Source organism: Trachemys scripta, chromosome 3 (assembly GCF_013100865.1).
Source record: "Trachemys scripta elegans isolate TJP31775 chromosome 3, CAS_Tse_1.0, whole genome shotgun sequence".
Lineage (NCBI taxonomy): Eukaryota > Metazoa > Chordata > Testudines > Emydidae > Trachemys > Trachemys scripta.
In genome coordinates, this window is record NC_048300.1 from 81,504,071 (window position 1) to 81,517,021 (window position 12,951).

General features: G+C 43.3%; 1 protein-coding gene across 1 annotated transcript; it reads left to right on the forward strand.

Annotated features, from left to right (window-relative positions):
- Nucleotides 1-4,301: 4,301 nt before the first annotated feature.
- On the forward strand, nt 4,302-12,076 carry TTLL2 (tubulin tyrosine ligase like 2). Its single transcript, XM_034766969.1, has 2 exons — nt 4,302-4,397; nt 10,126-12,076. The coding sequence occupies exon 2, from the start codon at nt 10,143-10,145 to the stop codon at nt 11,808-11,810; it is 1,668 nt and encodes a 555-aa protein (XP_034622860.1). The 5' UTR covers nt 4,302-4,397; nt 10,126-10,142; the 3' UTR covers nt 11,811-12,076.
- Nucleotides 12,077-12,951: the final 875 nt, after the last annotated feature.

Consider the following 12,951-nt stretch of genomic DNA (forward strand, 5'->3'; position numbering starts at 1 on the left):
CCTCATGCGAGTGGACCCCCTATTTATAACTACCTCATCATAACATCTACTCCCATGAACACAAACCCAAATTACTGCAGTTCCTTCCCACCTAGTTTTAATGCAAGGCTGCTCCATTGCTTGTAGCTTGTGCAGAATGCTGCACTGTGTGCCTAAGAGTATCTGTCATCATATTATTGCCATCCTCCATTAGATTTTTTTTGTTTTACACTTGCTCTCTGTAACTACAGAGAACGTGTGGTTGGCCTGGTTCGTGTTTAAAACCTTAATGGTGTAGGCCCTGGCTCTACAATATTTAAGAATTCTATCTGAGCTGTCTTCATGTGTATTTGCACTCTGCAAAATCCACTCCACCATGTCTTAGGAGAGCAGACAATTGTGTCTGTGCCACTGTGGTTCTTGCATCCTGGTACTCATGCCGTCCTATTGTTCCTTTCTTCACCTCCTCCCTCGCCACTTTAAAACACCCCCCCCCCTCAAAATGTCGGTCATCAACATTTCTAAAAATCATAACCATAGTCACCGTGTCCCTCCGCTATGTACCAGTCAGGGTTTTCCCAACCCCACTTCCTTTTTTGTTTGGAATTTTATTACATTGTTGGGGTTATTTTGTGCATCATGAAATTATTGAACAGTGTCCCCAGCACCTTGGCAGGTGGGTACTGTCCAAAATCACTGATTAGTAGTAGTAGTAGTAACAGCAGCAGGACAGAAATAATCCTGTTTGTAAAGCTAACAAAATGTAAGAGAAGAAAAGTTGAAGACAATGACTGCCAATCGTCAGGATTAGCACCACACCTGGAAACAAATGACATGTAAGATAAATTATGTCATGCCATGAAAGCTAACATTTAAGACTAATAGGTTCAATTATTAACTGCACCATGAGAGTGAGGCATTAATGAAATAAAAACAAATGTGGATGTAACCAGAAGATAGAAAGAAATAATCAGATTAATGTGGGAACCCGCCCCCACAAAGTATTCCTTTTTACAATTTTGTTCTCATACCACTTTCCTTCCTCAAATAGTATTTTCTAGTACCAGGATTCCTGTCCAAATTTCATCCATGTTGTGTCTAGCGTTTCATATTATACCTTTCTTTACCTTCTAGTTTATAATTAAGTATAATTCATTATGTCTAGAAAAAACAACAACAAACAAAAACAGGCGAGCTCCTTTACAGCTCTGCCTCCCTGATGGCTCTGTCAATTCTGAAAAAAGGCTTGTCATTAATCACTCTGTTTGTTATATGTGTGACTAAACTATTATAGCAGTGGAATCCTCAGGAATGTTCACCATACATTCAGTGATTACAGATGGACTTTCAATAACATCTAGTTTACCTCCTGACTCCTTTACCGTTCTGTTGCATATTCTTAACACATGTTCATAGAATCATAGAATATTAGGGTTGGAAGGGTCCTCAGGAGGTCATCTAGTCTAACCCCCTGCTGAAAGCAGGACCAATCCCCAACTAAATCATCCCAGGCAGGGCTTTGTCAAGCCTGATCTTAAAAACCTCCAAGGAAGGAGAATCCACCACCTTCCTAGGTAACCCATTCCAGTGCTTCACCACAATCCTAGTGAAAAAGTTTTTCCTAATATCCAACCTAAGCCTCCCCCACTGCAACTTGAGACCATTACTCCTTGTTCTGTCATCTGGTACCACTGAGAACAGTCTAGATCAGGGATCAGCAACCTTTGGCATGCGGCTCGCCAGGGTTAGCACCCTGGCAGGCCGGGCTGGTTTGTTTACCTGCCACATCTGCAGGTTCGGCCGATCGCGGCTCCCACTGGCCGCAGTTCGCCACTCCAGGCCAATGGGGGCTGCGGGAAGCAGCGCGGGCCGAGGGATGTGCTGGCTGCCGCTTCCCACCGAGCACTCTCCCGTCGACTCCTGTACTCCAGCACCACGAGAGGCGCAGGCAGAATTGACGGGGGAGCAGCAAGAGTCGACTTACCAGGGTGAAGACACCACGGTAAGTCGATCTAAGTTTGTCGACTTCAGCTACATTATTCACGTAGCTGAAGTTGCGTAACTTAGATCGATTCCCCCCTCCCCCCCCCCCCCCAGAGTAGACTAGGGCTTAGTGTCCTTCAGCGCAATGTCCATTTGTGTGCATGCAACTTTGCATCTGTTGATACAGCAGGTTTTTTCTATCACCATACTATCAAAATACTTTCAGTTACCTCCTCTCCTTCCTTCCAAAACTATTTGGCTATTTTTCATGTTGTGGACATGTCAAGCAATGACACCACAATGGCTTTCCACAGACACCATAGATTCCAACTGAAGCTACAACGGATGAAGCAGGCAGTATGCAACAAAATGCTGCTGGTATCGGGGAATCTCAGCACACAGGCTAGGCAGAGTCAGAACTGGAAGGATGGTCTTGTGGGTCAGGCACTGGACTGGAGATTTGTGTTTAGTTAGTGGCTCTGTCACAGACTTCCAATGTGACGTGGGCAAGTCACATAATATCTCAGTGCCTCAGCTCCACCTCTGTAAAATGGGGATAATTACATCTCTGCCCCACAGGTGTATTGTGAGGGTAAGTTCAGAGAGTATGGCAATGGGAGCCATAAACATACCCAGATAGACAGTTAACTTGAGATGCCTTAGTCAGGGCAGAGTGAGGTGAAGCATACGATAGCCTCATATGCGAATAACACGGCTGAGCTGTCTGGCAGAGACAACTATCAAACTTGATCTATTCAGCCTGAACTTTTCAATTAGGCCGTGGATGAGCAGGCCCCATAAGTGAGTTAGAACTGTGGTGATTTAATATAAAGTTAATAAACCAAGCCTGTGCTATAGAATGACTCACAACATCAAAATATTGGTAGGGAGTTGAGCCAGGGAGGCCTCTGTGCTCCAGAGGGAAAACAAAGTGACGGTTGGTGTCACTGTGGCATGAAGCTTCTGGCCTTCCAGAGGAACATTCCACAAGCCTTGCTTTGGTTGACTGGGTATTAAGCAGGCAAATCATGTTTGGATGGAATGAACTGAACCAGAGGCAGGACTCACTTGGAATCGCCATCCCCTCTCACCTCACGCTTGGCTGATGGCCAATCTATTATAATGCCACCAGCAACAACTGTGTTCACCCCAGTAGCTTCTATCACTGACTCCACCTGTATGAGGTTAATGAGTGCCCATTCTGATAGCATGCTGAGCAATCCCAATATGTACACGCTGCAGGCTTGAAGGTACTGGAAAGATAACGACCAATCACCTGGACAGCAAACAGTTTATAAGCAGACTGCCACTAAATGCTGTGCATGATAGATGTTTATACCAGACAAATATTATACAGGGTCACAGCTTTGCAAGGTGCTGAGCACCCCCTGCAAGCTGCTGAGTACCTCCTGTCAGATGCCGAGTTCCCTCCGTTCCCAGGTCCTGGCTGAGGAGACACTGAAATGCGGAGCGAGGGAGCGGAACTGAATTAGTTGGAGGAGGGAAGCAGAGAATAGATGATGGAGACGAGGGAAGTTACCAGTTTTTCTCCCTCTGGGACCTGGTCTCACACTTTGTGATCCTGTTTTCCTAGTTTGGTGCAGCTGAGATAAAAGTTTGATATGGAAGTTGGGGGCACTGATGAGAGCCCTGGCCCAAGCAGCAGCCACCGGGGGAGGTGGGGGGAGAGGAGCGGAGAGGAGAGGAGAGGAGAGGAGGCAGAAGGTGGGGCATCCTACTTTACCACCTGACTTTCTAAATTAAACTGAATATCATTAATATTAATCATTGTCTACATACATCCAGTGACTGCAGTAAGAGTCCTACACATAAAAACCAAAGCCCATCGCTGCGCCGCATGAAACCACAAAAGAGAATAAATTAAAACCACCATAAGCTAAAGTTTGATATTACTTAGCCAAGGCTTTCATTGACTCCTACGGGAGTTTTGCCTGAGCAAGGCCAGCTGGGCTCAGTTTTGACACCACAAGGCTGGCTGGCTTTGGCTCATGGAGATTAAAGAAGAGAAAGAGGAACCTATAGGCTGGTGACAGAAGCTGAAAGGACTCAATAAAACACTTCGCCTACTTCCATGATGCTGTCACTCTTTGCCTTTGTATACAGGATTGCTACTTTGTGTTGCTAGGCAACAATACTTCAACCCTCTTGGCCTGCCCTTGGAGACATCCAGGCAAGAAAAACCAATCAGACAGCTGTAGCTGCTGAATCAGGCAGCCTGCAAATCCCCCTTTGGCGTTTGTGAGCATAAAGAAGGGGTTTCCTTATGTTCGTATTTGAAAATTCAAGTGCATGTTGATGTTTGCTGATTCTCTACCTAGAGCCTGGAGTGTCCCGGCCAGCATGCATTGTTGATTAGGACAATTACCATACAGAGAATGCACCTGTCCAGAAGTGTAGATGTACCAGCGGGAGAGGTACGTGCACATTTTGAATTGATGAGTACAGTCGTGTGTGGGTTAAGCACTTTCTAGTCCTTGGCCTTTCTTGTGAAAGAAGGAATTTATACAGGAAAAAAAATATCCTGTGAAAAGGATTTCATTCCCAGCTGATGATGGAGGACACACAACAGGGGTTGAGAGCATAAGGGTTAGCAGCCTTCTTTGTTTCATACCAGATTCACAGAGATGTAATGATTTGTAAGATGCTGAATTCAACTGCATTTCAACTGGCAGAGTAAGAAAAGGGAGGTTTTTTTGTAAGTCTCTCTCGACTATCCTCAATAGTAGCGTTTTTAAATAAGAACAAGGTGCCAATAAATAAATATTTAGTATGCACCTGTCCAATACATCTTTTGTCCATTGTACAATGGCTTTTACAATATTAATTCCAACATAATGCAGCTATGGCTAGATTTGATGCCACAAAAACTCTTTTGTGCAAAGAAAATCAGTTATCTGAACTAGCTTGTATGCCTCCTTGGAAGATATGCTTTAGTCAAACACAAGTTATTGGTACCAATATGGGGTAACAGGGTCAAATTTGATAGCCTGTGATATACAGGATGTCAGACTACTAGATGATCTGATGAGCCCTTCTGGTCTTGAAATCTACGAGCCAGGAGAGCAGGGTGAATAATGGATTTTTTGATTCATTGGCAATTTCAAAAAGTTGAAAAAATTCATTTTGGGTCACACCAAAATAAAATAATTTAAAAAAATGGGCAAATTGAGAAATAAAAAGAAAAACATTGTTTGAGTCAAATGAAATTTTGACCAAGCCAAAACAAGTTATTTTGATTTTGACCATTTTAAAATGTTTTAGAATTTTAAAAATAAAATTAAAGAAAATTTTGAAACAAAATCATTTCAAATTCAAATGTTCAATTTCAAAAGTGAACTTTTAAAACTGGACACCTGTACAGTAGTGGTCATTGCAATATCATCAGCATACAGTTATTTGTTACGGAGTCACTGTAGCACAAGTATTTTTTATTTAAAATACAAGGAAATACATTAGCCTCTCAGATACCACTGTGTGAGAACTGTGGGCAGATGTTAACTTTTAATGGAAACTACTGCAAGTGCACTGTGCAACAATGATTGCAAATAGGTGGAGCTTAAAATTATTATATTTTCATAATTTGCAAAAGAAAATTGAGCAACTCAGGCAAATTCATCTGAATGAAAGGACATTTGTACAGTGATTCACACAAATTTGTGTTCATGCATTTAGCTGATCACTAGATGATAGTTCTCCTCTGGTGGTGCTTAAATTGTGTTCCTTATATCTGAAATCTTGTTACTGTCTTTGCACTCCATATACCATAGATACTGAGTTTCCAAGGAATTTGGTGTTGATATTTGTTATGTCTATGCTTGCAAAACACTTGTCTTTCCAGTCAACTTCCCTCTGAGTGTAAATGGCAAGAAAGGTTTTCCACATTGACACAACCTGACATGAGCAAACCACTGTCAACAGCTTTATTGTTTAGGTATTGTTAGCAGCCAATAATGAGTAATTTACAATGTGTTAGTTAAGACTCCTTGGTGGCAGCATTTACTGTGCTCAGTAGTCATATAATATGGTGCCTTTCAATGAAGGGTTGCTAGTAGCACTACTGATCAGTGCATAACACACACACACAACTAACTGCAACATTTAAACTATGACTCAGAGCTGTCAAGCTTGGTCAATTCAGTTAAATGTTATAAATCTTTTGCCTTTTACTAAAGATTTCCTTGTCAGGGGAGCTGAGTCAGAGCCTAGAAAATTTGCAGCACAAATGTTTCTTTGCAGGGCTTTTTAAATGGATGATTAATATGTATTTTCAAAGGCGATTTTATAAGAGAGAGTGGAACTTTAGGGAAGAAGATGGAGGCAAGGACAATAACTAACATGTACTTACATCACTGGGGGCTGCCATGGCAATGTGTGTTCTGCCCCAGCAGTGTCCACCACACTCCTGGGACCTTAAAAAGAATATTAAATAGACATTGGTGGGCTGCTTTCCCATATACCCAAGTAAATCTACTGGGTGCTTTAGTATCCACATGGTTCTCCTCAATCCTATCTCCCAAGAGTGGTACATCCCCTGAGGACTCTGCCTTATGTGTAGGAGAGAGATGGGGAGGAGGAATTCCTGAGTCACCTGAAGAGGCTCAGAGGGGTGTCCTCAATCCAAACCCTGGCCTGGCTGACTTCCATCTCTGGCTCAAACACAAGAGAGAAGGAAGTTATAAATTCAGCTGCAAAACAACAGAAAAAATATTCATTTATTTATTAACTACTTTGTTTTACTATAAATAGTGTTGAGTAACAGATTAGAAATCATGAAATGAAGAAATTCAGCCCCAGTTCATGGGTCCTCAATAGTTTCTGCTCCCACTGGACAGAGATTCTCCTTGTCCTCTTTCAACAGGGATCACACTATTCTTCACCTTCCCGCCACTTCCCCCCAGTCCTTCCCGCTTGTACACAGCCATTTCCCTACCACCTACAGGTGGTGCATAGGAGAAACCAGGCCTTCCCTCTATGCAGGATCCAGCCTTTGGGTTCTCCCATGACACTGCTGTCTGACTCAAACACTAACTGTGCTGCTTCACTGCTTCCTGGGGCCACTTCCTATGATGTCTGTCTCTTGTTAGGCCCTTCTCCTCAGCCTCTTGCCATCAATCCTCTGCTGAAACCCTCCTGGGTTTTGGTCCCAGTTCCTTGTCAGGGGCACCACCTCCAGTCTCGGTTCAGATGCCTGGTCACTGGAGGGCACCACTGCTATCTCCAGATCTCTCCCAGCCACTGCCCTGCCTGTCAGCTTTCTCCCTTGACTGAACAGCACAATCTGCCTTTGAACTGGCTCCTTCTTCCCAGCAGACCTGGCTCCAGTCCCACAGTCTGGGCGGCAAGTCAAACCTAGATGGGAGCTGGTCCTGAGTTCTTCCTAAAGTCCTAACTTGTCCTGTGCACATGGCACCACTGAAGATAGCACCAGACCATTCATACCTGTTTCAAGTTGCAACAATGAAATTCTCTAAGGTAGACAAGGGTTAAAGCTCACAAAAGAAAGATACTTAATGTGATGAGCCGACAGCGCCAGTTGACAACAGCACAAGGCTCAGGTAACCAATACATATACACCGGATAAGAGTGTCACTGAATACTGGAAGAGGGTGGGAAATGGTTTTCCCATCCTGCAAGAAATTTTTGAGGTTTTGAAATTTTTTCACATCCTGAATCGGGAAAAAAAGTCAAAATCTTGAATATTTTGGTGGACTGAAAAATCTGAAAAAAAAAATTAAAATCAGGTCAATTGAAACATTTCATTTCAACAGTGCCTTTTCTTTTCAATTGAAAAACAGAACTTTTCAACAATTTAGATTTTTTTTTCAAAAATATTTCAAAGCAGGAAATTTGTCAAACCAACCACTTTTGGCGAAAAGTTTCAGTTTTGACAAAGTGCCATTTCCCCATAAATACTCTATCACAGGAAAGGAGGGGTGAGGGAATGCTGTGAGGTGTGACACGCATCCTAGGTTTCTATGGCGATTTAGAATGTATGGAATTTACATTCTGGGGATTGTTTCAAAAGTTGGGAGTTTAAACCTCAGGAGAAAAGATTCTCAACCTTAGAAAATACACCAAGATGTCGGTCTGAAAACAGGTTGAGCAGAGGATTGACCACTGTATAGCTGATGTGCATGTCTTGGGAAATGTCAGACCTGTGCAGACACTAAGGCTTTGTCTACACTGGTTAAAAAAACACCGCCCCGAAAGACAAAAGTTTTGTCGAGGAAAAGCGCCGGTGTGAACAGTGCTTTGTCAGCAGGAGTGCTCACCTGCCGACAAAGCTACCGCCACTCATTGGGGGTGGAAGTTTTTTGTCAGCAGGAGAGAGATCTCCCGCCAACAAACAGTGGCTACACTGTGCACCTTTTTAGTGGCACGGCTGTAGTGGCATGGCTGTGTCGCTAAAAGCGGCATAGTGTAGACAAAGCCTAAGAGTTGTGATTAGGAAAATTCCTTTCTTCTTTTATTTTCTAATGTTGTTACATTCCAAGAGTAAAATTTAATGTCCGTCTCTGGAGGCCCCATCCTGGGGGATTTCAGAGTGTGGAGTAGTAAAATAAGTAAATTCATGCTGATCTTAAGGGCATGGATTTCAATGGCAGACATGATGCCTTGTAGAATTGCTCTCCCCCTAACTGCAGTCTCTCCTCCTTTCTAGATGTAGAGGAGCTTCTGCAGCAGGTTTGGGGGAAGGGCAGAGCACTGCCCCAGAAGCAGCAATACCCCCTAAGGCATATATCGACTGGGATTTTGTGCCCTCCACAGACAACAGGGGCAACAGAGCCTTCAAGTTGTACCCCTTTCTTTATATTTAGAATTAATTGGGGGTGTGTGGTGTGGTGGGAGGGTGGGAAGGGAGTGTCTTATTTAAAAGTTAATAGTTCTGTGTTAAAGCTGCTAATTTCCCCAGGAAACTAGAAGAATTAAAATGCATTTCCAACTCAAAGGAGCTGGCATGCACCATCTGCTGTGCATATTCTGAAATGGTGCATCATTTAGAGTTTACATTAATTCCTATAGGAGATTATTTACAAACCCCAGGGAGTATTAACTCCTCTGCAGGAGGGCAATGGGGAGAAGGAACAGTATATGGAGCTCTTCAGGAAGGAGGAAAAGCTTCACTGATAACAGCAAAGTATTAGGTAGACCAGCCAGATGATACCAGCACTTTAGGCTGAGATCCAAAGCCCACTGAAGCCAATAGAGTCTTTCCATTAACTTCACTGGGCTTTGGATCAGGTCCTAAGATCTTGTCTACAGTGGGGTTTTTCTCAGAAAAGGGTTTGATAACATGGTGGTAAAATGTCTGATCCTTGTCTACAAGGCAACTGTTGGGAATTACGGGTCCTAAATTACTAGTGTAGACCACTAGCGTAGCTAGTGGGGTGCAGGGGAAGCAGCTGCTTCCCCCGCCTTTCCAAAAGCGGCCGGAGGAGTGAGGGGGGATGCAGGCTGGTGGCCCGGCAGCCACGGCCAGGCCGGAGGAGCGAGGGGGGGCCCAGGCTTGAGACCTGCAGCGTGGCCGGTAGCCATGGGGGGGGCGGCGGGCGCGGCATGGCGGCCGGAGGAGCGAGAGGGGGGGCCATGGGGGTGGCACGGCGGGGCCGGAGGAGCCATGGAGGGGGAGGATCGGTGCGGCCAGAGGAGCTGCCAAGGGGGCATGGCCAGAGGAAGAGCTTGCTTCCCCTCCTCTTAAAAGCTGGCTATGCCACTGGTGTAGACAAGGTCTAATAGGGGAAGTTATGATCATTGGACTGAACAATGACATTGTAAAATAATAGATATCTGTGAATTACAAAAGCGCAAGCCCAATACTGCTAAGATTGGCCACTTTAAATTAAAAAGCAAAGCAAACGGAAATATATGGACATTCAATTTGATAGAGACAGCCATGTTTCATGCTGCCTTAAAGTTTTCTGAAACCAGTATTGTACATGAGGCTCGTACAATTGCTCCTTCAGCAGTAAATAAAGCTTTGGACTCCATTTTTCATTTGCAATTTGCACATTCATGGCAGAAAGAACCATGGGAGAGAGAGGCTTTGGGTGTGCCGAGATGTATATGATGTGTTTCAGCTCAATTTGTGACAATCATTTATTTATTTATTTGTTTATTTCCCTCCTGATAATTCTTTTTCAGAAAATAAGGCCCACACAATGGCATATGACCATGATGCAGAAGACATCCTGAAGCCTCTGGTCTTCCGTCTCCACGAGAGCGTTCCTGAAGCAGTCCGTGAGGTCTTACTGGAACGTGGTTGGAGTGAATTTGATGAACAAGAGCAAGATGAAGCAGACTGGAATCTGTACTGGCAGAACTCCCCTTTCCGTATGACTGACCACCGAAGCATTAAACCATGGCAGAGGCTCAACCACTATCCAGAAACAGTGAGGATCACAAGGAAAGACTATCTGGCAAGGCATCTGAAACGCATGAAGGGAATTTATGGACCATCTCTTTATGAGTTTAGTCCAGTGGCATTCATCATGCCTAATGACTATGTCAAGTTTATAGCAGAATACACCAAGGAGAGACAGTCACAGGGCAAAAAGCCAAGCTATTGGATTTGCAAGCCTGTGGATTTGTCTCGTGGAAGGGGCATACTCATTTTCCAGGACATTAAAGACTTTGTATATGATTGCATGGTCATTGTGCAGAAGTACATTAGTAACCCTTTGCTTATTTCTGGGTACAAATGGGATCTCCGCCTCTATGTCTGTGTCACCAGTTTTTGCCCCCTTACCATTTACACTTACGAAGAAGGGCTGGTGAGGTTTGCCACTGAAAAGTTTGACCTCTGTTCTCTGGACAATGTCTATGCCCATCTGACAAACACCAGCATCAATAAATTTGGTGCCTCGTACAAAAAAAATAAAGAAGGGATCGGCCGTGGCTGCAAATGGACGTTCAGCAAATTCCGATCTTACCTACGCAGCCATGAGGTGGACGACCTGCTTCTGTGGCGGAGAATAAACAACATCGTAATGCTGACCCTGCTTGCTATAACCCCTTCTGTTCCATTGACGTCCAATTGCTTTGAGCTCTTTGGGTTCGACATTCTGATCGATGACACATTCAAACCATGGCTTTTAGAGGTAAACTACAGCCCAGCCTTGCGCCTAGACTGTTCCATCGACACAACAGTGAAAAAAAGACTTCTCCATGATATCATTGAATTGCTAAATTATAAGCAAACTGACACCTTGAGAGAAAACAATGGGCCTGGCACTAAAGCTTCATATGCTGGTAGGACACATATCCCCTTGACGACTCAGGGTGAAAATGCAACAGATGACACTCCCAATTTCCTTGCTTCTAGGCAAGAGAGTGAATGCACTGCCACTTCTGCAGTGCAGTCTCTCTTGGAGGTTGCAGGAGGTTCGTTTAAGAAGGAGGCCATAGTGATGGGGAAAATGGCCAGAACATATCCAAGGAAAACACTAACCTCACAGCTCCGGGAAAGGATGAACAGGCCGAAAACATCTTCGCAATCAAAGGCGGCATCTAAAAGCAAACAGCTGCCAGGAGCTAGACACCCTGCACATGCATCTGTCCAAGTCACCCGTTGGTTGCCTACCACTGAGTTATGTAACTACAAATTAACTATTCCTCCATATTTTCTCTCCACTAAAGACAAAAGGCCCTTCCCTCGAGTAGGTGATTTTGTCCTTATATTTCCTTTCAATGATGCTGCGCTTGAAGCCTCCAGAAATGGAATAGATGTAAAAAGCATCATACAAGAAATACACAAGTTAATGAACAAACAGTTGCCCCCAGGACAGCAGAAAGTAAAGAAGAGAAAAGATTATTTAACTTTTAGATAACTCAGTGAATGTTAGGATATAAGCTGCCACACAATGAAAGAGGAAGACAATAACCAGATCTGAATGGTGCTATTGACACATCTTAGCTGGTGGTTTAGTTTGAAGATGGTGGGTATGTGCAGAAATCATCTCAGAAATAAGGATCTTGCAAAACCACACACAATTTGAAAATGTCTCTTGTAATTTAACAATGACACTAGGAAATTATTTTTTTAAATAAAAGGATGAATTGCATAATTAATTTATACAGTATTCTTCTGCCTGTGAAATAGTCCCAAAATGAAAATATAAAGTTGTATATTCTTTCAAAAGCTTTAAAAATCTCCATCTTTGCTTTTGTTTATGAGTCATTTATTAAGTCCTACCCTTCGTTGCCAATAGCTTTTCTTTTCCTGCCTGGGAGGCTTTATAACTATCAAATGTTGGTTAGTTTACCCCCTGAAGCGTGCAGCTTGGATATCCATGTCCCATAGTTTACAGTGTTATTAATGGTCATAAAACTGTCAAGTCTCTTTAAGAATTCAGTACACGATCTCATACACTGAGCTTTTGGGCAGTCACAGCTGCAAACTGACTACATGTTGTGTGAAGAAATACCATCCAAATAGAATTACGTTCATTTTACTGAAAAATGGGTTTCTGCAGAAATTCTTATGAAATGTAATTTCAGAAATATCCTACGTGCTGTTCCAGACTGGTTTTCAAACCCACTTCTCAAATACTAAACAAAGAATCCCCAACAGTCTTTGTGAGGTAGAAAATATTATAATTAAGTCTCCCACGGCAATAGAGGAATTTAATATTGGAGCTGCGATGAGACCGCCAAGTGCCATTTTTGGATCACCAGATAAAATCTCTCTCCCAGACACAATACATTATATATCTGCTGGGGCCTTACTAATGTTAAACAGTTACTCAGCTTTGTTATGCCATAATTATACAGCCTTACATCAGACTGCTGGTTTAACACTTTTTGTGCAATAAACTGAGTAGGGAGAAACCACCCCCCACTAACACTGAATTGAAACATTTGAGCTCCTTGTGCATCTCTACTGCCACCAACTGTCTGTCTGGCAGTAACTGCATCTGCTTGATCTACAGAAGTACATTCTCATTTTGTTCCAAACATTAGGCAAAATTC

Bases quoted from the DNA above. Each gene is read 5' to 3' on its own strand.
- TTLL2 (XM_034766969.1), top strand. From the start codon at position 10,143: ATGGCATATGACCATGATGCAGAAGACATCCTGAAGCCTCTGGTCTTC.